Source organism: Stylophora pistillata, chromosome 8, assembly GCF_964205215.1.
Source record: "Stylophora pistillata chromosome 8, jaStyPist1.2, whole genome shotgun sequence".
Taxonomy (NCBI): Eukaryota; Metazoa; Cnidaria; class Anthozoa; order Scleractinia; family Pocilloporidae; genus Stylophora; species Stylophora pistillata.
The window spans coordinates 20,296,052-20,321,932 of record NC_142526.1 but is presented as its reverse complement, the minus strand read 5'-3'; the positions used below and the strand labels follow the sequence as shown (position 1 = coordinate 20,321,932).

The following is a 25,881-nucleotide window of genomic DNA, read 5'->3' as shown; positions in this document are numbered from 1 at the left end:
TTTCGAATACCTCTTTTTCACTGCTCTTGGGTTTTCGATTAACAAAAGAACAAAGCGGTCCTCCTACTTCTGCAGTGTGGCATTAGCACTCTCTTCAGCAAATGACGTTGAGGCTTGCTCAAGGTCTTCCACAGTACCTATTGAAACGTAGGTTTCGTTTCATACTCATTTATATACAAATGCCGAGAGTTAATTTATTTACATAGTCATTCAAGAGGTGTGTGCCTTAAAATCGGAAAGTCATTAAGCTTTGTCTTCGACTTACCAATGGAAGGAGCGACATTTCCTGAATTGTCGACGCAAACATGTCGAAAAAAACATGTCGAAAAAACAGATCGTCTGACGTGAAAAAACACGCGGAACATTGAAGGTTTGGCGACGCCGCTGTCTTTACCTTTTGTCGAGGCAACAGTCACAGCTAAAGAAACTAGGGACGAGTCATTCCGGGAAGAAATGTCAAATGGAACGGAAAATTTTCGGAATTTCCAAATTTCCGGGAAAAAGGACAACCTTGAGAGGTTGACCGAAATTTTCGATAACAGTTTCCGGAAATTTTCTGTTCCATTCGATCTTAAACCAGAGTTTTCGGAAACTTTGGTCGAATGGAACGCGTTCATTGTTTTTCGGCCATCAAGAACACTTGGTTGGTTTCTTGTTTCTTGTTTTCTTCTTTCACGCACAAGTCATGCTATCGGTACGATGCACAGAAAACTAGTAAGTCTCGTATTGGATTGTTTAACATATAATATGAGCAGATATTTTGCTAATTGCTCATCACACAACTCATAAAATATCCGCGCGTATGATATGTAAAATAATCGAATAGTCTAAGGTGTATGTAATATATCCTGCAATCTGGTTGGTTCTTAGGGTTAGTACAATTGAAGTTGCCTTCCTATGTCCATAGGCATAGTTTCGCCGAGTAGCCTAGTTAACCATTTTGGGTGGATAACTGGACAGTAACCATCAAACTTCTTCTTTTTTTAAATTTTTGTGGTAAATTTTAAATTACAAAACCTTGCTCTAGTTTGGGAGTGAAGGAAAAAAACAGCATTGATGAATAAAATGCGAATACTTGTAAAAAGTGCAACCGATTGAGTGAAGCATTTGGGCCCATGCACAAAATTCATTCTAATCAAAGTTTTTCACAATACGGACAGTACAGCCAGCAAACAACATATGCGAGTATCTATGTAATATGTATTTATCAAGCATTCCATTTTCTTTAGAATTTCACGTCTGATACAATTTAACAAATGGTAAACACCACAGCGTACACTATTGAGCTATGGATGCACGCGGGAGGTTGCTAACCACGAGAGAAGCGTAAGAGTCGCGCGAGGCGATAGCCGAGAGCAACTCTAGCTTCTTGAGTGCTTAGCATACCTCCCAAGTGCATCCATAACTCAATAGTGTACGCTGTGGTGTTTACCATTTGTTTTATAACATAACATTGATATATTGTAACTAAAGAGTTCCCTTTTATTTAACAAATCTTACGTGACCAGAAAAAACAATTGCGCGCGGAAAAATAGTCTTTGCATTTGCCCACGTCAGCAGCGTACACCAATGGGCAAATGGGACCGTGGGCAAATGGGGAAATGGGCAAATGGGCAAAAGGGCAAATGGGCAAATGGACAAATGGGCAAATGGACAAATGGGAAAATTGACCAATCAGAGAGCGCGCTTTAATTTGGTTATGTTATAAAGCAAAATGGAAATGGATTGTTAGAATTGCAATCTTAACTATAGAATCATTGTACGGAAGGAACATACCCCAAGAGATCCACCAGCTTCCGGCCTTGATATTGTCCACTCGCTCTACTTCTTCCTTTCTGTCAGCCTCTTATATAGATACCCTATGAAGAAAACAGGTCGGTATCTGAGCAATACATCTATGTAACAAAGCGCTTGATTTTAGTGTGTATGCAATAGCCTCGTGTTGGAAGTGGAACCATTTGACCTTCAAAATCTGTGATCTCGGTCAATGATTCATATCTATATTATCGATTTCTATGATTCATTCTTAACATCTCGTAATTCATAATTCATGCGAAAATTCGAGATTCCTTCTGATTCAAACGCTATAATTCATGATTCCACTTTTCCACCCTGAAGCAGCCGTATAATGACGTAAGGAGGTCGTATCCCAAATAATTTTTTGAGAAAACAGACGTACGACTCTGCGACGTTTTGATAAAAACCTATTGGTAAGGTAACATTGCGCCTCACGCCTTTAGAAAGTTAGTATCGAAGCATGCTCATTTCATTTTCGCTCTGACGAGGGGCTCACGCTCGAAACGTCAGTTCTTGAACCTTTACGGTGGCCAATCATATACATTATCAACTAAGTTGATAAAACCAAATTACGCTATTCTCATACCGATGATGTAGTCTCTTTCCGAAGATCACAAACCTCTATATCTGTGATGAGTAGAACTTTGGAAAGGAGAGAGGAATTCTGAAATCTGTCTTTCGATTGCATTCAAGAACCACAATTAGTGAAAAAAATTCATCTTTTTCGTTCTTTTTAAACCAAAAGTCTCTTAGTGCCATAATTTTGATTACCGAAACACATTAGTGAATTTCATATGCATAAGAATATTGAAACTTAGATATTTCTCTATAAAATTTACTATCTTAATATATCTCTTGGGTTCCGATGTTTTCTCGACGCTATGATGAAAGAACAGGTTTTGCATCACGCTGGAGCGCATTTGAGAGTTCCGGGTTGGTCATTAGTTTTACTGAACTCACTGACTAAACAATTGCCTATGTTTTTGTCGCGTGTCAATGAAATTAGTAGAGGTTGTAAAAAGATAGTACCAGTCTCTGGATCATAATGAATTAATTCACAATTTTTAAAAATTATTCATTTAGTTGTGTAATTGCGAGGGTAAAATGTAAGAATGGATTGAGTGAAATAGGTGTTTTCCTTTTGTGACTCTTGTAGTGCTGACCGTCAATCAATTTGTTGGGCACGGTGGTGGTGGTGGTGGTGTTTTGTCGGAAAAATCAGAGTCGTCACTACATGAACGACGAGGTCTATGAAACTGAGAAAAAGGAATGGAATTTTTTACACGTGCTGGATGCGAAGATGAATTCAATGAGTAACTATATGTCTGTAGGTTTATAGTGCACACTAGTGCATCAAACAGTCGCCTTCAATGAAATATTTGAGATCTGAAAAAAGCCAAAGAAGTGTCGGAAATTTCCTGGTGTATTTTAGAGCCGAGTAAGAGGAATTGGCAGCGGTTATAAATTGAGTAAGCTCCTGCCTGTTAGAAGAGGTAGCGCCGATACAGTCTTTAATGTGGCGACCGTAGAGTTCAGGTTTATCCGATCTTGGTATCCATAGCTACGCTAACAGTTTGTTTGTAATAGTTGTCACCGAATGAAAAGCAATTGAGTGTTAGCAGCACAGGGTGCCTTTTTCCATGACAAAGAGGATGATTCTAACACCTCGAACATAGGTACTTTCGAGACACTTCATTCGAAAGTCTAAATGCACTCACCTCAGATGGTCAGTTCTGAGACTTTCTTATTGAAAGATGCCACGATATTAACAAGCTTAAATTCAATCTTAACACCAAGTTTCCAACCTTTCTCCGGAAGAGTGGTCGGCACTAAAAAATCTAAGAGAACTCAAAGATAATGTTATCAAAGGCGGTGCAGTAGTTGTTTGGCGGGCCAGTCTCTACCAAAAAGAAGCTTTTCGGCAGTTTCTGACTCCTCTTTTTATGAAAACGTCGAAACAAGTCCAATTCTATTAACCAAACCTTGTAAAAAACACCAGTACCGGCTTCTGCAAAAAAATTTCACCATCACCATTGCTAGAACTTCTTGCTTTTACTTTTTACCTGGAATCCATAAACCTAACAACCCAGGTTTACCCATCGTCCCTGCCTGCAGCTGTGCTACTGAGCCTATTTCCAGCTATCAAGACAAAAGAATGGCTCCTATCGTCCAATGTATCACGTTTTGATCAGAATATCAGGCATACCTGATATTGCCTCATTTTGATTACTGCAGCCCCGTCTGGGACTGTTTAAGTGGCTACTTAAGCGATAAGCTCCAAAAATTACAGAATCGAGCAGCCAGAATTATTACTAAATTACCCTTTGATACGAGCTTAAACCAGCTTTTCTCCACCCTCGATTGGGAGAGGCTATCTCTTCGACGAGAGAAACAAAAAGCCCTAATGATGTATAAAATTATGAACAACCTTGCTCCCGAATATCTACAACGTCTTTTCTATCAGCGTCACTCTGTGTACGACATAAGAAACTCTGAGGGAAGGCTGGCCTTGTCCAAACCAAACACCAATTATTTGAAACGAAGCTTCTCTTACAGCGGGGCCATATTATGGAATAAATTGCCCAAAAACTTAAAAAATGCTTCATCCATTAACCATTTTAGGCGAAGTCTTAACGTAGTCGATATATAGGATTCCCACACGGCAATCATGTAAAGCAGTTAATTAATCTTAGTTTTTATTATGTAACTGATGATTTTCCGTGTTTAAATAAAGATTTACATACATACATACATACATACATACATACCAATTGCCGTTATTCGCCGTAAAGAATCTGCGCATATCTTTGGTTAATCATGAAACGACTATCTCCGTTCCAAATTGTGTGTACCCGTTAATTATTAATACATACCTGTACGGTAGTTGCGATTTACAATTCGTCTACCATCCAGGTGCTCGTTTAAAGATTGTATTCAATAAGCTAACCGAGCCAGAAAGAAACAGCTGACAGTACTAGACTCCTTGACGTTATGCTCGATAAATGAAAACTTACGCCAGTGTTAGCGTCGGTCTGCACTCATACATAAACATTATGGGCACGTAGTGAAACAATCCTTTAATGGTATAGCGTATACTAATAATAGATTGAGAACTTTATGACGGTCCAACCAAAATCTCTTCCAATAGATTCCTTAGGAAAAAGGAATACATTGAGCGAAAAGGTTTAGCGCGATGTGCAAGAATCCTTAACCTGTTAGGGCCTAAAAAATACCCAAAGTGACGTGCTTAGGGTATTATGTAGCCTAAGGGCTTTGGAAGGCATTTAAACTAGCATGATGCCTCTTCCACTCTCGTAACAGATCGAGAATTTTCAAGACCAAAATATGGTCACAGTTTGATTTCAACATTCACAACCGTTGTTTTAGAAGTTAATGCAGGAGCAGAGTCAGCACTGTATCCATAATTAAAACGCTAGGACTAAGTATAGTTTAAGCATGTTGCAACCACAGTGAAATCTTCTCGAAGACTTTCGGTGCAGCCTTTAAAAACTGCAATATTTTGATTGAAATTTGTTAATAATGACGCACACCTTGATATTGCATACCTAGAGGGCTGGTTTATTTGGTCAAACACATGCACACGTACATTTACACCAGACATCATTGCCGTTACTAGTAAGTATCTAAGTAAGTAAGTAAACACTTTATTCATAGAGGGTCGCACTAAATAGCTAAAAGCTAATGAACTTATGGCCCTCAATGAAAAATAAGAGTAAATATTAAGCTAAATAGTAAAATGATTTAGACTACACTGTTCTTTAAAAATTACATTGAAAGACTCTTCTTAAATGCAGGAAGAGAATCTTTACGTCTTAATTCTAAAGATAATTTATTCCACAGTCTGCAAGCTCTGACTACGAAAGACTTTCCACCTTTTGTCTCGCATATATACTTAGGACAAACTAAATTAAATTTAGCATACCTAGTATTTCTAGAGTGGACTTGATTATTAACAGTAAAATTTTGAATTAAGTAATTACGTAAGGTACATTCAATAAGTTTAAAAACTAAAGAACAACAGCTTATCTTATTTTCTTCATAAAAAGGAACCATTTTAACTTATTGAATAAACGTACAGATGGCGAATCTCTATCGGCAGACAGAATAACCCTAGCCGCCCTTTTTTGCAGCTTCAATACTCTGTTCAAAGACTCTTTATCACAACATGACCAGCTGCAGATAACACTAGGGTAGGTAATTATAGGATGAATTATCAAGTTGTAATATCATCTTTGTCTAGGAGGCAGATAAAGCTCTGATTTTTCTGAGAAGCGCTATACGCTACGAAAGCTTGTTATAAATTTTATCAACATGTTGACTAAACGATAGGTGACAATCAATGTCCAAACCCAACAGCGGAGTAGCATTAGAAACATTTCTCACTAGTCCATGATCACTAAACTTCACTGATGGTTGAAAATCTAACTTGGATTCAAGTCTTTTGCCAGTCACGATCATTACATTTGTCTTCTCTACATTAATGGGAAGTTTATTTGTCATAGCCCAGTTACTCCTTAGGTAAAGCTTTTTACTGAAATACAGGACTTACGAAAAAATGAAATCCAGCGTTTTCGGCTTCCATCTAATTTTTATCCCCGCCATAGAAGAGCACATCAGAAATTATAACTCTAACTGCACTAACAATGCAGCTTCGAAAAAATCATAACTATGGAAAGAAGATAATTACGTGGGGCTCTTACGCTGAAATAAATCAAAATACGATTATATGTGTTTCCCATTTGAATGTTTATGCAACTTGCTATTACAAGAAGCATGTAACCAAGCAGATTTCCAGAAGGAACCTCCAATTAAAAAAAAACCCATTCTTCATGAAATCTCGAGAAAAACCATTTAAATTTCATAATACAGTATCTTTAACAATACCTTATCTTATCCGATTTACAATAGACAAGATGAAAGATTAACGTAATTGAAACTATGTTAAATGCACCGGACTTCCCCGCTCCAGTCTTACTAGAAATTGAACATCTTTTATCACTCTTTGTCTGTCACATCAAAGTTGATATAATCATGGCCTTCGTAGACTTCCAAGTTCACATATGTCTAGAGAACAGATCAGATAGATGAGACATGGTAGGCCACTGCTGGGGCGGATCCAGGATTTAGTCAAGGGGGGTTCGGAAAACTGTTCCCCTTCTGAGGGGTTCAAGATTTTGAAAATTAGGTCTTCGGAAACATGATTTCCAGCGTTCCCAGGGAGGGAAAATTTAGGGGGTTCGACCAAACCACCCGAACCACCCCTGGATCTGCCCTAGCACTAGGATTGTCGCTATTCGTGCTTCTCGTCTGTTTCTAAGTCTAGTTTTTGGGTATTTGTACCTTTTTTTAATGAATGTTATATATTGCGCTTCTTTTGTTTCGTATGGTAGGTTACATTTCCTATTCTGTATGTCTTGGCTTTTTAAGGGTTTTTATTCGTCTGTCGAAGGCTAGTGTGGCAATAGCATGTTTCAGCCGCCATTGTCTTTTACTGCTTCGCTTTGCTTTGAATTGGTTCGTTGCACTTTGTTTTGTTTCGATTCGTTTGGTTTCGGAAATGCGATGAATTGAATTAGGGGCTTAAAAAACTTTGTGACTACAACCTGTTTGGTATGACTGAAAAGTTAAAGAGTTCTTTGCCGAACAAGTTTAGGAAATTTACGTTTCGTCCTAAGTCCGTAGACCAAGTTTAGCTTATGTTCTCATAGTTATCAGTCTATTTTGAACTTTTACCAAGGAAAGACCTCATCGTCTATCGTCTAATGGTTAAAATCTTTATTTTCATTTACGCTTTCCTCGTTGCTCATCATATTTGGCAGGGATACTAATGAACACGAAAGTGCGAGGATACAGGGTTAAATCTTTGGGGAAGGATACCTAGATTCGAAAAAAAATAGTCCTAGAGAAAGCGAAATTAAGCTGACAAATTGAGGTATAACTCCAAAATTTGAAAAGGGCGAGCCCGCTGAGATAAGAGTATCAAGAAAGAAAGCAGAACTGTCTGATTGAACTGTGTGATACGAGTATGACCCGTCGTATCCTTTACCAAAATGTAACATACCATTTCCGTTCCCCCCTTCCACATTTTTATGACCTAAGAAGCCCCTTACACTTGTATAGCTGCAAATTTCAAGTCTAAAGAATGAAAGTTCTTAAAAACTATTTTCTCAAACAAAGATTAGAGCAAAAAAAAAGTACTATAGTAAGAAAAATACAGCACAAAGAGAAGAAAAAAAAAAAAACCAGTGAAAAAGGATATGTTTAAGGATGACTGAAAGACAAACCTTAAAATCGTTCAATAATCGTTCGATTGCCGAGCAGAGCCACGGAAATGTTGGTCTGCTTTTTGGTTGCTCTTCCCAGCAATTGGTCATAATGGAGTACCTGAAATAAGAATCGCAATTGTATTGCATACTGAACACTGAACACATTAGCGACAGCTGTGAAAAAGCGAGCAGGAAAATAGGGGTGCTTGAAAGACTGCGTAATCTAATCCCATGTAAGACCAAGTTTTAACTGTGCCTTACAGCAAATCTTCCTCACCTGACGTATTGCCAAACTGTATGGCATTTTTGTAAGCAGTCTGAGAGACAAAAGCTAGAGAGACTGCGACAACGCGCCTTAAGAGGAATTTACAACTGTAAGACAGACACTTACGAAGATCTCCCACGCAGTGCAAACTTGCCTTCTCTCTACAATAGGTTTCCGCTAGAGATCGTAATCGTAATTTACAATGAAATGGTTTGGCCCCGACTACATAGGTGAACTTTTCAATCTTGCAAATAGAGGGTACGCCCTAAGAAACTCAGATTTTGATATACCTCACTACTCAACAGTGAGATATGGAAAACACTCTATCAGCTACCTGAGTCCATACCATTAGCTACTTGGGCCTATACCTCTGGTTCAGACTATCCTCAAGTGATCGACAGCGACCCTCGCTGGATAATTTTAGATCGAAAATCAAAGAGAAAGAATTGACTTCTTTTATTGAGGGCACGTGCATCAATTGTAACTTCTGTATCAACTAACCACGTTTGGAATGGAATTTTACCAATTGACTTTTAACAGCACAATTATAAATTCGTAAGTTTTTCATTTACACTGCATCAGTTTTTTAAAATGAATGCTTTTTAATTTGAAATAGATTTTTAACACCCTAACCATCCCTACTTTAATCGTTCTTACTTTGTATTTGGAATGTCTTTTATTGTCCACAACTAGCTAATATATAGCTAAATACCCTGACACTTGAACAAAGTTCAATATTATTATATAACTTTCAATCCACGGTTTTCGTATAGTTCGTTTGAAAGTGAATTGTGAAATACCTAGTTATTATCTGTGCCGTTTTTCGAGGTACTGATTCGTAAAAGGAGAGATGAAAGAGCTCTTAAACCACTTACAGTTCTTGTGAGATGTGAGGTGGCTTAGGCATGCGGTATCCTGTCTGCAGTAAGCCAGCTATTTCTCTAGATTTCACCCCGGGATATGGCGATTCACCTGAAAATAATACATGGCGTTGTTTGCCAATTAATTAAAGAATAGCATGTGAAGTGTTCTTAAGAACCTACACTGTACCATCACTAGCCCCGTTTTAAAGCCAGGAGGGTCCTTCTTTGGTTGGAAAATTACGAAATCTTCCTCAATGATCAGGCTAATGGAATCCACTGATCTCGGTGATTCTCATTCCCCCTTCTAATTAGTCATTTACGAAAGCGGTTTATAATTCGATGACAGTACATCTTTAACCTCTTTAATTTTAGGGAATCCTAGCAACTAGCTATAGTTCAGGTAACAGCATGATTTCGAGTGAAATTTGTTGTAACAAGCAAGAGAAAAAATTTTCAGAGACAACAAAATTGCAATACGTATTCTGAAAATTTTACAAGTGCTTATTACACCAAAATAGTCCGAGGAATCACGTTCAGTGTTAAAAATTGACAGGAAAAAAAGCTTGACAGAAAGTCAAGAGGTAAGAAATTTTAACAGCCCGCGGGGGCATGTTATTTGTAATTTGTACTTGTATTACAACTTTCCACTCGTGTTAGAAGAAAAATGCACTTATTTTCAGCCAATAAGACACGCGTAGATTTTTCATTTATGATATATTTTATATGGAACTCACTAGGGCGGTTGTGTCTTGATCGTCTTAAAAGGTCTTAGTGAGTTCGATACGTTTTGGCTGAATATTTGGAAACCCTTATACACAAATTTTGTTGTTATGCGCATCAGTAGTGATGATATGTCTTGATTCATAGAAAGTACAATACTAGTCAGGGATCAAGACGTAAGCGAGAGGGAGCAAAATAGGCGGCAATTTTCTCGTTTCAAGGTACAAAAAAAGGTAACTTCACTTCAATCCACATACCAATGGTAAACACCTCCCACATTAATATGCCGTATGACCATCTGTTCAAAACAGAAAGGGAGTGGCAATTTTAATCGATAACCTTTTTCATTTTTCAATCAGAGCCAAGAAAAATATCACGTGGAGCCATGAGAACTCAAAATTAAAAAAAAAAAAAGCAAACTACCTCTGCTAATTACCACGTTGCAACTAGTTTTAATTTTGAAATTTTGTTTAGAAAATGGCGCGACCTTCCTGGACCAAGCAGAGAGAGAAAATAAATAAAAGTTATCGACAAACAATTGAAAACTGTTCTATTTCTTCCGATAATACTATTCACGCAAGCGCATTTTTCCTAATCGCTCAGGCAGTTTTGGTAATCAAAGTATTGGTACTTAAACCTTATTTCTACAGGCTGAACGGCAGTTGACTTGAAGTTTTAAATTGAAACAACGTACATGTCGCTCATAGTGGTAGATTTGCCATACAAAAGGGATTCTGGGGGCATCCACTTGGCTGGAAGACGAGCCTTGAAAAAAATAATCACATAAAGCTCGAAAATGATTCTAAACGAGAGAAAACTGAATATGATAAGCAACGTTTTCGTCATTTAGTAAACAAATAAATGAAAGAATAATGATCGGTGGCGTAAGACATTGTAGTTATATTGACATGTTTTTGTGAATCACCTGACTTTTTCTGGTGTATATATCTCCTTGCAAACCACGCGCTAAACCAAGGTCTGAAATCTTACACACTTTGTTGTCCCCAACTAAAACATTGCGAGCCGCTAAATCACGATGAACAATCTGAAACATTGAACAATAACACAACCTTGACACCCCGAGATTTATTCATAAAAACACTTTTTCATCTTGCTTTACATTCCTTGTTTTGGCTGGTACTGCAGCCTCTTTCAGAGCGACAACAAACGTAACAGACCAAGATATGATTCGAAACCATTCCTCATAGAACGATTGAAGAAAGTTACATTGTAAAGGTTTGTTATATAAGACATTACTTTTCATATCACACAAGACCGTTCTGAGATGTAACGGCATACAAATGGTAGTTTTTACCTTCATTGTTGACAAATAGCTCATACCATCAGCGATCATCCATGCAAAGGACAAAAGGTCCTTCTCCGTGAGTGTCGAGCTTGGTCTTTTTTCTCCTGTGTTATAAGTATCCTCGATTCCTCTGCTTTTGCGCAGGTATCCCAATAAATCCCCATATGGTAAATACTCCAACACTATAAGGGGTGGATCTAGAATCACGTAAAAGGTCCAATGAGTTAGCCAATCAATGAATTATTGAATTAGTCAGTCATCAAGAAATCAGCCAAGCCGAATCAACCAAATTGTGCAATACCTTTCTCAATGCAACAGCCGATGAGTTTAACAACATGAGGATGAGGCCTCATTGTTTTCATTAGATCTAATTCAGTCAGCATGTCTTGCAAGTCCTTCTTTTTGGCATTGTCTAGAAGATGGATAGAAATTCAAACGTCAGCAATTACCGTAAGTTTGAAAGTAAACCTTTTTACATCCAGTACTTTACATGCCTAAATGCTTCTGAACGAGAAAGGAATAATTGGCTTGGAAAGAGAAAAAAGTTCTGTACTAGTGAGAGAGTTAGAATTTTTTGTCTTTCCCGTAAAAGTAAATAGTACCTTCCAGAGATTTGTAGCTTATTTTCCTCGGTTTTGAACGAGGAATGAATTCGTGAGTTTGTAAGACAAGAAAGTAGATAGCCATTTAGTGAGTTAGACTTCAATTCAAGAAATGTTTTCGTCTTTAACAAGGCAATATGACGAAGTGCTAGAAAAAAGAAATGTACCTTTCAATGACTTAACAGCCACTTCAGCTTTTAAAGGCTTGTAGACGGCTTTGGATACCTGACCAAAGTTGCCACTTCCGAGCACCTTCACTGTTGTTATTTGATCACGGTCAAGTCTAAATTCGTCCACTTTTTTCCTTTCAGCGACAGAACTCATTGAGACGTCTATGTAAGTTTGTTAGTGATAACAATTAATAATAATAAGGTAACTTCCATATCAAGTGCAACGTCAGCAAAGTATCGTGAGACATAGTAACACTGCATTAGTTGATTGAATTAGTTAAAAAAAAATTAAACAGAAACAAAAACTTTAAAATATTTCAATGACCAGTTCCCATTATTTCCTCTTGAAATTACATAATATTGCAGCTTACTCTCATAAACCATAACACTGAATTTTGTTGTTTTAGGAATGTTCCCACGGTTTGCATTTCTTCGACGGTTCCATCTGATAAAAAATAACAAGATGTTAAATTGGTTATGCCACCACAAAATTATTTTTTGGGTATAGTTAAAAGAAAAAGAAGCATCAAAAACTTTTTAAACCGCAATAAAAACGCGTCAGTACTAGCACTTTCAATGTTCAGTCTACTGATGCTTGTTGAACTTGTCGGACATTCCTTGAGCTTATGGTACTGTATTCCTTATTTTTTGAAATAATTCGAAGACGTTTGCAGCTCTACTGGGAATACATGTACTGGACAGGAGTAGTAACCTCATGTTGAATTTCATTGATGTTTTATTTATGTTTTCACACTGACCTGTTGTAGGTGATGTAACAGGCGAAAGACAAAATGCAAAGTGCCAATAAAACAACCAATCCATAGATGATTTTGAGATACATGGTCACATTGGGTTCTGCTGAGTGAATGGGAGGAATGTTTCATTTATTACCGTGACAGTAAAGCTGATCAAAACATACCAGATATGACTTTATAGCAATATCTATGCCGTATGCATAGTTTGTCTTTTAATATACCTGTTAATTCTCACCATCCCAACCAATTAGTGTTCCTGATAGTTTATTCTAAAGTCTTTATGACACAGGCACAATCACTTTAAAGTTTTCTTCTCATAAACTGAAACACTGCCTCGTGACAACGTCCGCTCAAAGTGGTCTTCGACTAGGCTTGGTTGATGTTACTGTAGCTTAGCAATTATGTCAGTTCTATGGGTAGATTGGCGTATTAACGATGTAAAAACTAACCCTCTCTCAGTGTGAACGTCTTCACACCAGCAGGACCCCTACCAAAGTCGTTTATAGCAAATACCTAAGGAGAAAAAATCGAAAAGTGTTCTAGGAGATTTCTTTGTAAGAGCAAAAAAAGTAGCTTCTTTGAGCGTTGTTAAACTGGAGGAGTCTTTACTGTGGAGGAAGGGAGAAGAATCTCCTCCAACTGAACCACCTTACATTACAGATCTATGTCTTTTTTGTTACTGCCAGTACATGTCGCATTATAACCAATGGACATTCTTTTTCTGCCACTGTGTTCTTCACTATTGTTTACTCTACACCTGAGGAGTGTTTTTACTGTATCAAAACACTTAAAGATGAAAAAAAACCTCGTGTTTCAGGAACCTTTTAAAATTCTTAGCTTTAGCCCTATTGACCGTAATTCGACGTTAACCATCTGAATCATAATTGAATTCCCTTTTTTTTTTGCAAAGTTAATTTTATCCAACTACTTTATATCACTCAGTGCGATGATATAATTTTCCTTTTTTAAACCTGCATTCCCTGCCGTTACTTTTAACAATTTGAATCTAATTTACACTTGAGTAATCAATTCTGTCCACCTGTAATTCATAAGTTTTTCCGGCCATTAACTCAAAGTGCGCTTCCATTTTCCGGGTGGCGATAGTCTGGGTTTCTGACAAATCATCCTCTCTTACATAGGTCACAAAGTACTCCTCAATGATCCCGTTCTTTTCCGTCAGTGTCCAAGATACAAAAACAACCGTTTCTGGTTGTTCAACAAAGACTTCCGGTTTACCTGGAACTAGTTTTTCAACAAAGATGGATACACCGTCGTGAACTTCCGTCATCTCCTTTATTGTTACTTACTTTCGCAAAAACTGAATTTCGCATGATTTGGTTTTTTGGCCAGAAATATGCATGAAAAGAAACTAGATTTCGGGGAAAGAGTCAAAATGCTGATCTTCATCGAAAAGCAGTTAATCTCATAATAATTGTTCCAATGACACTGAACAAGACCACATAATAACAAACGAAACTGAAAAAAGTTTGAAATGTTCCTTTGCAACAAAGCTATGCCAGGGTACCTGGTATCGTTCATTTACGCTACAGCTGAAGGACATTGACAATTTCTTCACATGGATCCTAGGGACAAAGAGCTGAATCACCCTTTGTTGCCCCAACAACGCCTGCTTTGTCCCCTCTTATGGTAACGTAGCGCTTTACCACACTGTTACTCAAGTGTATTAAATTTTGAGTGGTTAAGTTTTGCAAAAATTGTTATTACGCGGGTCTTCCATTCGGCGATGTTTTAGACAATCGCACAAATTAAGCTCCATGAAAATAAATAACAATAGGTAGCTAACATTAACTGCAGTAAGGTATGAATTTTGTTTAGCTGTGGGTCTTATGACCTTGGTGATTCCAGAGGAAAGCACTAGATCATATGTATCTCAGTATCTCAAAAGTATTCATGTAGCATCTATGAACGTTTTACCAGAATATCACACAATATATTCATTCCACGCATTCACTGACCTGATCTATTGGTCCTTACAGTTATTTCAGTGAGGTTTGCCTCAATTCCATATTTTCTTTTTGCCAAATCGCTCACCCGGTTCCTCGCGTAGATTTTTATGGTGTAGTTTATAAATGGAAATAAATTTTCAATAGTAACGTGAGTGATATTCAAGCTGTCCTTTCTCGGTGTGAAGATGACGTTATTCCCGCAAGCTTTATAGACACACTTGTTGTCACTTTCACCTTCGCACGGCCTATGACAGTCGAGGTCATAAATCACCTGGGTTTGATCACCGGTCACTGTAGGAGGCTGCCATTGTAACGCCAACGCGCTTCTGTTAACGAAGATAGCTTGAATATTTTGCGGGCCTGATGGTATGACTGAACATACACGTACCTATTAGAAGTTCTGATGAGGGGATCTAACTTCCTTTAAAAGTCCTTTAAGATTCTTTTTGAGACTGTTTGTTTTAGAATTCACGTCCCAGAAAACTGCCATAATTAAGTGAGGCACCATGTATAAATATGAATGAATAAAGGCTGATAGTTTCTAAAGAAACTGTTTGGGGCTGCTTCGGTGGGGGTAACGAAATAATTTGGATATATCAACAAAGTTGAAATGGTATAAATATGGGCCAGCTATTGTAAAAAGCAGCAGTGCATACCATCAACACATCTTTTCTTGAAATATTTCAACGTTTTCCCTACACTGTATATGTCAGTTTGAACAAGTTTTGAGTAAAACATTACGAAACATTCGTTGTTTTTAGGGTGCTTTAGGTTTACAGATGTGATTTATTTCATTTTTTGTTTTATTTTGCAATTGCTCATTTAGCAGAAAGGGTAATTACTGATCCATGCACCCATTGTACTCTCCAACAGAAAAGAATAAACGAAAACCAGGGTTACAACATCATATAACATCTGCGTCCTTACCTGTGCAATTAAAGCCATTCTGGTCGTTGTATTTTCCTTCTGGGCAAACTGGAGTAGGAAATAAGATCAATTTATCGATAAAGTCGTTTTAAAGTTTTCGTCAATCTCAACGAAAGATGAATACGTTTGGTAAGCCTCACTCAAGCGTTTAAAGTTTTCCCTGTACAGTATCTAATGACCTTAACAAAGCCATCGTCCTTAGTGAAAGCAATATTCTAGTCATTATCGTCCTAACCAGTCACCTTTCAAAAGACTATAAAAGAAAGGACCTATTGATTTCAAATGACGTTTTAGTTATATCTGTGTACAATGATCCAAAATTCAATCTAAATACATTAAGGCACTTCATTGATTAAACAGTTATTGGTTAGATTTTAGAGTATTTCCGGCCACATTAACATTATTATGGCAAAATGACATAGAAATCATATGTTTCCCTGTTATTGTGTTTAAGCTTAGCAGTAACTTAGTTCGGGACACAAAATACCCTGAGAAAATAAACATTGATTTAAACGTATTGTCACTACAAAATAAAAATCGATAAATCCAAAAGTTGTCCATTGGGAATCGGTCATTGATCGGACTTGCGGAGGAGGAAGCATTTAGAACCTTACTTTCAGACATGACTAAATTTATATGTTGTCCACATGCTCTCTCTAGAGTTGTGGTGAGAGTTCAAAGGCAAATACCCCGTCATTGTTGCTTTGTTGCTCTTTTTGTCGTTTATTTTCAAGTGAAATACCTATGCATTCTCCTCCCCTATTTTCCATGTCCTCTCTGCATACACATCTACCCTTAACTGAACTGATGTTCCAAACGCCATCGCTTTGGCAGTCCACAGTTAGGCTACCTTGATAGTAGACGGCATTTGTAACACAGCTACCTTCAACTGTCTCAGAATTAATTGCTGGAGCCGTAAATCGCGGTAAGGACATCAAGTCACTAATGATAGTAAGTTCTGGGCAGAAGTAATAACTGACAGAGACAAAATGAATAGAGCTACAGGAACCTTGGTTATGAAAAGCCAGAATAATGTACTTCCCTTTTACTTTGACTCCAAAATTTTTTGTTACCGTAGCACTCATATCAATGCCAAGGATCGGCGCAGTCACTTTAGCAATTTTTTCGTAAGTGGCATTGTTCCGTGAAGGGTCAGGTACTGTTAGAGTCGTAGACTGATGCATATAAAAGTCGAAATATTCTTTACAGAAATTATCTCCACCAATTACTGTACAGTTCCTTGTATTGAATAAAACGGTAATATCGACCTTTGTTACTGTGCTTGATACTGTGACAGGATTACTAAAGAGCCAGGCATTTGGTTGTTGGCCACTGACATAACAAATCGTGTACTGTGGGGTCCCAATACCAACCTTTGCCCACCGCCACTGTTCAAAAACAAAATTAAATGACAAAATTTCAATGCCATGGTTTCTGCGGCTGACCAGTGTTTTATAGTGTGTAAACCGATGGGTGGGGACTCTCAGGTAAGGCTTGATATGATACTTCTAAATAGTCTGTCCTTTTTGGGTAGCAGGGGACTTGAGAGAGCTGATTAAATCAAAACTGGGCAGAAAATAATTAAACTGAAATAATCGCTTCAGCTCAAAGTCGACAAAAATGCTGGGGAGGATCCAGCACTTATTCAAATGGGGGTTCGGAGAATTGTCCGCCCAAGGAAGATCCATCTTGATGGGGCATTTGTGGCATCCAAACACACAAATTTCATATCCAGGAAATTACAAGACAACTTACGACATATAATCTACATACATAAGTCCCGTATTCAGTGCACGCCTCGCCTTAATTATTGTCTCCGCGTTAGCATACGTAATTACATTGTAACAACTATTTGACAAGTACTTGACAAATAGTCACACCTGGACAGCTATGCTACATTTTCCCTTCTCACGAGGAAAGCTAAGCTCCTACATTAAGTAGAAAGAAATTGAGATCATGATCCCTAAGTCCAACAGGAAGACGTCACACTGGGGACGTGTAACAGCAACACATGAACTGTTAAGCTCCAGATCAGGCACGAACTGATGAGTAAAATCATGGTTCGTCTGAGGTTGATTCAGATACTGATCTGGCTCGAAACTAATTGGAGCGTCTTGGATGAACTTTCCGGTGTCGGGACTCGGAACTGGAACTTTGAATACATGAACCAACCGACGACCATTCCATTTGGTGCCATCTCGTAGCTGAAAAGTTAAGGACCAATGCGCTTCACGATTTCTAATGGTTCTGTAAGGACAGGCCTCAACTTGTGACCGTGAACTGGTTTCTTTCACTCTAACCCAATGACCAACATCGAACTTAGGAAGCTTTGCTTTACGTTTAGTATCCACGTACGATTTCAGTGCTTTCTGCGTAGTGGCTACGTATTCAGCCTTCGAAGGGGTAGCCGCGTGTTGAGGGGTTTGAGGGGGGCTTCAGAATATCCAACGGCGAAATAAGCTTTCGGCTAATCATTAACTCCGCTGGAGATGTTCCCGTGAGAGTATGTTTAGTAGCACAATAGTTGCAGAGTGTCGTTCGAACTCCTTCGGTGAACGATTTTCCATCTGCCATGGATGCCTAGATTCCCTCTTTCGTGGTCCTGTAGAACCTTTCTACCTCATCGTTGCTTTGAGAATTCCAGAGAGACGAAACGCGATGTTCAATCCCTTGACAGCACAAGAATTCAGTAAACTCGATAGATGTGAATTGGGGCCCATTGTCAGTAGTGACAGCTTCTGGTAATCCCCATGGTAACCCCGTATGTAACTTTCCGAAGAAACGACCTTCAAAATGACGTAAAATTTAGTTGGGCAAATGTTTTTTCGCAACGTGGAAGACTCTTTGAAATATGACACTGAAGATATACAATTACTCAGTATGTTCATTGCGCGACCAAAGTGCTAAGGAGCATTCTGCCATTGAAATAACTTCGGGTTCAAAAGGAGAGCTTCTTCAGAGTTAATAACATGAATATACCTTTTTTGTTATATCACATTGTCTTTAGTCATTCAAATTTGTGTTTGCAAAGATACTCTGCCATCGTTCTGTCAAGTACGAATATGAACCGGAGGAGTAAAGAACTCCCCTGGTCTCTTGTAAACGCATCTTCAGCTTCAGCTACAGGTACTTGTTTAACTAGCCGACACTAGCATTTGGTAAACGAAAAGCCTTAATATTTTCCCAGAGAGGCCTTGTAGGAGTTCAGTGAGGGCTTGCATGACCTAATTTGCATAATGGCGGTTGGATGGGTCGACGTCATTTACGTCGAATCTAAGCTTTCAAACTTTGATATTTTCACTTCTTTCGGACTCGACACTTCACGGATCACCATTAGGAGGAAGAAGTCGTAATCTAATCTCTGTTACGGAGACGGGGAATGAGTGACAATATTTTGATACGATGGACCCTGCAGCGCTATCTGGTAGCTCGGCATGCTGGTAGAGTAGCTGATGTCAGTTCTGAATTATTTTGTACAGTACTGCTGATATGATTTTACCCGAACAAGCAAGTTGAAGTCTGTTCAAAATTAAAGACGAAGTCTTCATCGCCGAAATGGTGAATTAGTGACAAAAAAAAATAGTGACAATTTTACAAACTATGATAGCTCTTTCTCGGTCAAATACGTTTAGCAAATTTAATTAGCTCGCTTATAAAAGATAAGAGATAGATTTTATTTTATCTCTGTGCATTAGGTTATTTTATTATTTTATAGTATTGTAAAGCGCCACGAGAAGCTTTTGATGTGCGCGCTATATAAATATTATTTTTATTATTATTACTATTATTATTATTATTATTATTATTATTATCATCATTATTATAAGTGAACAGACACTGTGGTAATTGGAGAGTTAGGAACGCTTACCGAACGAATCCACTGGAAGCAAAACGCTGTAAATCCGGGTTGAAAAGGAGAGCTTCTTCAGAGTTAATAACATGAATATACCTTTTTTTGTTATATCACATTGTCTTTAGTCATTCAAATTTGTGTTTGCAAACTCTGGTAGTTGGAGAGTTAGGAAAGCTTACCGAACAAATCCACTGGAAGCAAAACGCTGTAAATTCGCAGTGGGCATCCAGGTCACCCCGAATTCCATACAGCCTGGACGATGATGCTACTTCACTCTAGTGTTCCTCATTCAAATATCATGTAAAATGAAATGGAATTAAAGGCCGCCAATTGCAACCAAAAGGTTGGATGAGAGCGTTCTGAAGAGGAATTATTCAGATATCACAGTACCCAGAACATTTGAGCACTCACATTTTGAATCAAAGTACCTTCATTCGGGGTAGGTGACGGCCAATTGCTCCCTCTAGCATCGCATAGAATTGTGCTGTTCATGTCGCCTCAGTTAAAGTCAGTTATTTCTGAATGGATATCAAAGATGTTAAAAACATATTTCTCTTTCAACGTAATCTTTTTTTATCATCATCATCAATCCTTTTCATGCCTCGTGGCACATAGGGCCTTAATCTTTTTTTTTATACCCGAAACAAAATTAAATCGTTAATCTTTACGTTATTGTAAAAAAAATGGGTTCCGCAGGTACTGGAGGTTCTGCAGTCTACTGATCCGTCTTTTTAAAGGCATGTCTACATGAAGGTGGGGAACTCTAGGTGGGTGAGGTCACCACCTAGCTGTGTTCGAAAAATAGTCCGCCTTTACGTACAATCTTACAACCCTGAGATCTCTGGGTGAGATTGTTGGCACGCTCGCGACCCGGGCAACCGGCTCACGCTGGTTAACACACCTATCAAGTAAATGTGATCAAGATAACATAAGAGGTGGTATGGACTGGCGGGTTACCTCGCTTACCTGGGGTCTCCAGCTCCATGTAAACAGCTACAGGCCCTCAGTAACACCAATTATTTCACTTAAGCAGATGAATTAAACATGGGTACAAATAAAGGAAAAATCCGAGTTCAATGGATATCTATTCATTTTCTCTCTACGTACTTGTGCCTATTAATAATGTCGAACGACCCCACTCATAGGTCCAAAATATTCTCACACAAACGCAAGGACTTGTACTGTCAATATGCAAATTAAGTCATGCAAGCCCTCACTCCTGCAAGGGCCTCTCAATATAAGAAAACTTGTGAGTTTTTGTGAACTGTATTCTAGTTAAAAAGGTAAGGGTAAGAGCATATTGCAAGTTAAACAAGGAACAGAAGCTTTTAAGCATCTTAAAAGATGCGTATGCAAGAGACCAATAACGTTCTTAATCGTATCCTGTTTCTTCCTAGCCATGCATATTCGTACTAGACAGAACGATGGCAGAATATCTCTGCAAACACAAATTTTGAAGAACTAAAGATAATGTGATCTAACGAAAGTAGGTATATCTATGTTATTTAACTCTGAGAAGTCCTCCTACTCGATACAGTTGTTTCGAAGGCTGAACGCTTGTTAGCTTTTTGGTCACGCAAACAACATACTGCGAGATTTTATGATTTCAGTGTGATAGTTTGAAGAGTTTCCCAAAATATTTGCCCAAACAAAAATTTTACGTCATTTTGAAGGTCATTTCTTCGGAAACTTACACACGTGGATTGATGGAATTCAGAAATATGGCACATGGTGACAAAGGGTTATTTTCACCAACATTTTTTTTATAACTAAAGAGAGCACTTTGTTTCTTTATGTTGCTTAAATTCTTATAAAACTTGGATTCTACAGAAGGGGAATAGTCTTTGAAAGAGCACACGTTGGTTAGATTTCCCTAGACGCTATCTCTTTGAAACACAAAGCGAGCGAAAGTGTTCAATTTTCGACCTGTTATGACCCGATCCATCGATACCGGAGGGTAAAAGGGAAAAGTTCATTTTTCTCGAAAATGAAAACATATTTGAGAGAAAAAAAAGCACAGCGTTTCTTGTCTCCCTAGGGAATTCTTGTGTGCAAAAATAGTGACAATTTGGATTTTTAAGCCTTGCCACAAAAATTTCATTTTTGTTTGATTTTTCACGGATATCCTTCTTAAAACATTGAAACCAATTAAGAACATGAAAATTAAGTCGCAGTTATGTATTTGTAGTCGTCACAAGGTTTAAAAAGTCACACCAGGAAAACTAAAGACTCTCTTCAATCAATGTTATGTTTCGTCATTCTCTTTTTTTTCTTTTTAAAGCAAATGCGTAGCATTTTTTGAAGGCTTTGATATGGGTTTTTCAAAATCTCACGTTCGAGACAATTAAATCCTAGGAAGAGAAACTTTTTTCGCGCAGCAAACGTCCAATTGAGGACAAGTACTTCCTGTAGAAGGAAACATCAACAATAACAATTGGTCCGGAAGCTAAGCGGCCTAAAAACTAATACGTTAAAAGGAGCATACCCCAATACCCGCCGATGTTCTCCAATCGTTCCATTTCTTCTGCCATGTCGGTCTCTCCTGTAAAACGACTAAAAAGGAACAACTTGATTTGTTGGCAAGATATCTACACTGTATGCAAATAAAGCACTAAAAAACTTTGCGCCTTACTCCAATTGGAAAGTTAAGAACGCAAATTTTGCTGAAGATGTAGTCACTCTTTAAAGATTGCAAACTCTTCTTTGCACCTGAGACACATCTTTTTTTGAAAAAAAGAAAGAAGTCATCAGGAACAAGGGACGATCATAATTTTGTTTGTATTTACTAGGCATATTGATATTTTTATTTGACCTATCTGTTCGATTGAAAGCATAATTACACTTAGCTCACAGATAAAACTTGATATATCCCTTTGAAGTATAGGTTTTTCGACGAATTTTGCAAAACACGCTTATTTTAAGTCTGGCCCGAATTCATGCATCCTCGGAGACCCAGGGGCTGAGTGGATTTCAAGTTAGGGCATGAAGAGCCCCTGGGGACATTGTCTTACAAGACTAGTTCCAAACGGTCGCAGTCGTTCTGCCCTCTGATTGGTGCCAGAAAATCTTTGTGTTTTTCTGCCCAATCAGAGTGAAGTGTGCTTTAGAGTCCTTTCGTGTGTTTTAACACGGACATATACTTGTAGCGCAGTTGCTCGCCATGTTTGTTTGGACCGTGCGACGGAGATTTGCTTGAGGTGAAAAGTTTCAGTCTCGGCACACAACGTAAGAGAAATCGATCAGATTGTCCGCGAAAATCTTACCGGAAATTATAGTGAATACTTTCGCAGGTATCACTAGAGAACGTGTTTTAAAGTTCGCGAGGTTTGTATACCACACGATGGTTGCAGTCATTGATATGTCGCTTTAAACGATAAACGAGATTTAAACTTAAATCTTTCTAGATTTTTTGCATAATTTGCTGTGACTGAAACTTTGCCAATCCCGTGAAGTTATTTCGTCGCACGGGCCACGCAGGTATGTCGAGCAACTGGCGCTTTCGCCTACGTAGCTTTCTGCTTTCTCTGCGCGCCAAAATCTAATCTTAGTAGTAAAGTCATTCACAATACGGCCAAGGCTGCAGAGAACGTTAAGTTCGTGGACGACCTCCAGCGAGTGCTAAGAGAAAGCTTAGCTGTGTTTCCGGTTTGCTGATTAAAATCTGAACAAAAACTTATTAACGAGAACATCGTGGGAAGGAGAGATGTTTTCGGGCAGTTACCGAAGGGGTTTGGAAAGAGCTTAATCTTTCAACTGCTGTCTAGAGTGTTGAAATTCTTGAGCTGGGAAGGCCACGGATTCTCTTCTAGTCCCTTGGTCATTGTCATTTCACCTCTTCTGTCGATTGTTGAAGACCAAGTTAAATACCTTTGATCATTGGGAATCGATCCGATGCTGTTTTCAGTGGGAAAAACAAAACCAAACACCAAGAAATATCGGATGGAAAGGGCGGGTTTACTTTATTGCAAATGTCAGCTTAATAGCACAAGATCATCTACCCACATCTAATAAGCAAATATTTCCACGCTTAGCTTTTCTTTTTCTTCGAGCGAAGATGAGATTAGAGTTTGGCAAGCACAGAAAGTTTCGCAAGTACCAGTTGCTCGACATACCTGCGCGGCTCGTGCGACGAAATAACTTCACGGGATTGGCAAAGTTTCAGTCACAGCAAATTATGCAAAAAATCTAGAAAGATTTAAGCTTAAATCTCGTTTATCGTTTAGAGCGACATATCAATGACTGCAACCATCGTGTGGTATACAAACCTCGCAAACTTTAAACACGTTTTCTAGTGATACCTGCGAAAGTATTCAGTATAATTTCCGGTAAGATTTTCGCGGACAATCTAATCGATTTCTCTTGCGTTGTGTGCCAAGACTGAAACTTTTCACCTCAAGCAAATCTCTGTCGCACGGTCCAAACAAACATGGCGAGCAACTGCGCTACAAATATATGTCCGTGTTAAAACACGCGAAAGGACTCTAAAGCACACCTCACTCTGATTGGGCAGAAAAACACAAAGATTTTCTGGCACCAATCAGATGGCAGAACGACTGCGACCGTTTGGAACTAGTCTTGTAAGACAATGTCCCCAGGGGCTCTTCATGCCCTAACTTGAAATCTTCTCAGCCCCTGGGTCTCCGAGGATGGAATTCATGTTGTGAGGAGGAAACCAATTCTCAAAACCAAGGATTGAATCCTTGTTTTTCCAATTTTCGCGTACGACGGTGTGCTTCATCGTTGACTTGAAATTTGTATTAAAATAAAACCGTACGGAAACCTTGGTTAGTTATTGGAAAGTATTACAGCATTACATTTCATACCTTTATCCGCTGAGAGGAAGTTTAAAATCTGCAGGAAGGTAACGATTGTAACTAAGAAGTAATCCATGTCGTTGTTACTGCACCTTGAGCTTCATAGGAAATATAAAAACGTTGAGACTTACCACATCAAAAAAGGAGTAGATGAGTTTATAATACTTTGTGATAGATTAAATTTAGATGCGTTTTTCCAACTGAAACCGAATTCGTGGCATCGAATGTTTCAATCAGCTACTTTTCCGTGCTACATTGAGATTTCTTACTCGAGCTTAAATGAATTGATTATAAATCGTACTTTCTGTAATTTAATTTAGGTATATGCGACAGCTAGCAATCGGAGGATGTTCCAGCCTCTTAGTCGCATTCATATCATTTCATGTACATTCTCAATGCGTTTTTCAGAATTTATGAATGTAGATTGGATATGCATGGCTTCCCAGAGCCTTGAATAAAGGAGACACAGACGGAGGCAGTAATTGTGATGGGTTCGATTACACATGTCACTCACTTCAGCGAAAATGAAAAAATAAAAAACCAAAAGGGAAAAACAAAATTGAAAATGGCAGCCGAAAGTTTGAAAAAAAAACCTTGAACACATTGATTCCGAACTAGGCTTCCACTGCATCAGACAAGTTTTTATCAGAGTATCAGGCTAAAGTGTATTGAGCACGTCCACTGCATACTTGGTCACGCTCATAATTCTCCACGGACGTGACTGAATATTATTTGTCATAATAATTCCAACGTCCCTAATATTCTTCTAAACGGCTGTGTAGACTTATTTGACGGTCATTTGCTGCCTCTTTAATCGTCTGTTTTTGCGTCAGAAATTGTGTCTCACTCAGTGTGGATTGATCGTCCTTCGCACCGAGCTGGAGTCTTATATTGACAACAAGAAGAATACCGTAACTGGCGATTATGATGGTAAAAAGGAAGTTGGTCCGTACTCGGGAGTGATCAAAGTTCTGAATGGTTAAACTAAACCCAAGTTCGGCTAAATGTTATGCAGAGACGTATTTCCCTTCGACCAATTCGATTTAAATGAAGGAAGCAAACTTAGAGAGTCAGCGTTCTAGCTCTTGTTTATCAGAAAGCGATTATCTATCCGTCACAAATTTTTAGCATCTGTAGAATGTAAATACATACCTGTACAATTCTTGCGATTCACGAATTCACTACCATCATTACTCGCGTGAAGATCGTATACAACAGGGCTGACGGCCGATAAACCCAACCAACTGTGTCGTTTAATAATAGCTTACAAATTAAGCCTCTCGCTTTCGTTAGGCTTTGTTCATTAAATTTTGCGCCAGAGACATAGTCGGTCTGCGGTAATGTTAGGCAAAGTAGGTGATTAGTGTAACAGTTACAATGTATATATGAAGTTCATATATTTTGAGCTGCGGTATTGGATAAGTGTGATGCATGACCCTCGCAGTAGAGAGCGCTATTTATGCAATAGCGAAAATCAGACCTGAAAAAAATCAGGCCTGTTCGGGATTCGAACCACTGACCTCTGCGATACTAGTGCAGCGCTCTACCAATTGAG

The 25,881-nt window shown here is 38.4% G+C and overlaps 1 protein-coding gene across 6 annotated transcripts; it reads right to left on the bottom strand.

The window, feature by feature from the left end:
- LOC111341142 (ephrin type-A receptor 3) lies at window positions 1–25,615 on the bottom strand. Of its 6 annotated transcripts, XR_015990647.1 has the most exons (20): window positions 25,479–25,615; window positions 24,336–24,424; window positions 21,998–22,065; window positions 16,402–17,047; window positions 15,660–15,707; window positions 14,742–15,104; window positions 13,805–14,007; window positions 13,215–13,278; window positions 12,769–12,868; window positions 12,382–12,455; window positions 12,008–12,172; window positions 11,540–11,650; window positions 11,248–11,435; window positions 10,858–10,977; window positions 10,627–10,697; window positions 10,190–10,230; window positions 9,225–9,321; window positions 8,103–8,202; window positions 1,777–1,859; window positions 1–137 (listed from the first exon to the last, which is right to left on the bottom strand). XR_015990647.1 is itself a non-coding variant. In XM_022948092.1 (19 exons), exons 2-19 carry the CDS (start codon window positions 24,400–24,402, stop codon window positions 6,814–6,816), a joined length of 2,595 nt encoding a protein of 864 aa, XP_022803827.1. In that variant the 5' UTR covers window positions 24,403–24,424; window positions 25,479–25,615; the 3' UTR covers window positions 5,354–6,813. The 6 variants fall into 6 exon arrangements, 2 of the variants coding, with proteins under 2 accessions (XP_022803827.1, XP_022803828.1); XM_022948092.1 differs by lacking the exons at window positions 1–137; window positions 1,777–1,859 and adding an exon at window positions 5,354–6,882; XM_022948093.1 differs by lacking the exons at window positions 1–137; window positions 1,777–1,859 and adding an exon at window positions 5,354–6,882 and having other exon boundaries at window positions 12,769–12,865.
- Window positions 25,616–25,881: the final 266 nt, after the last annotated feature.

Bases quoted from the DNA above. Each gene is read 5' to 3' on its own strand.
- LOC111341142 (XM_022948092.1), bottom strand. From the start codon at position 24,402: ATGGATTACTTCTTAGTTACAATCGTTACCTTCCTGCAGATTTTAAAC. The intron at 14,008-14,741 runs GTCAGTGAATGC...TTGAAAAACTAG, and splicing joins TGTAAGGACCAATAGATCAG to TTCCAGGTAAACCGGAAGTC. The intron at 11,436-11,539 runs GTATTGCACAAT...ACGTGATTCTAG, and splicing joins CGGCTGTTGCATTGAGAAAG to ATCCACCCCTTATAGTGTTG.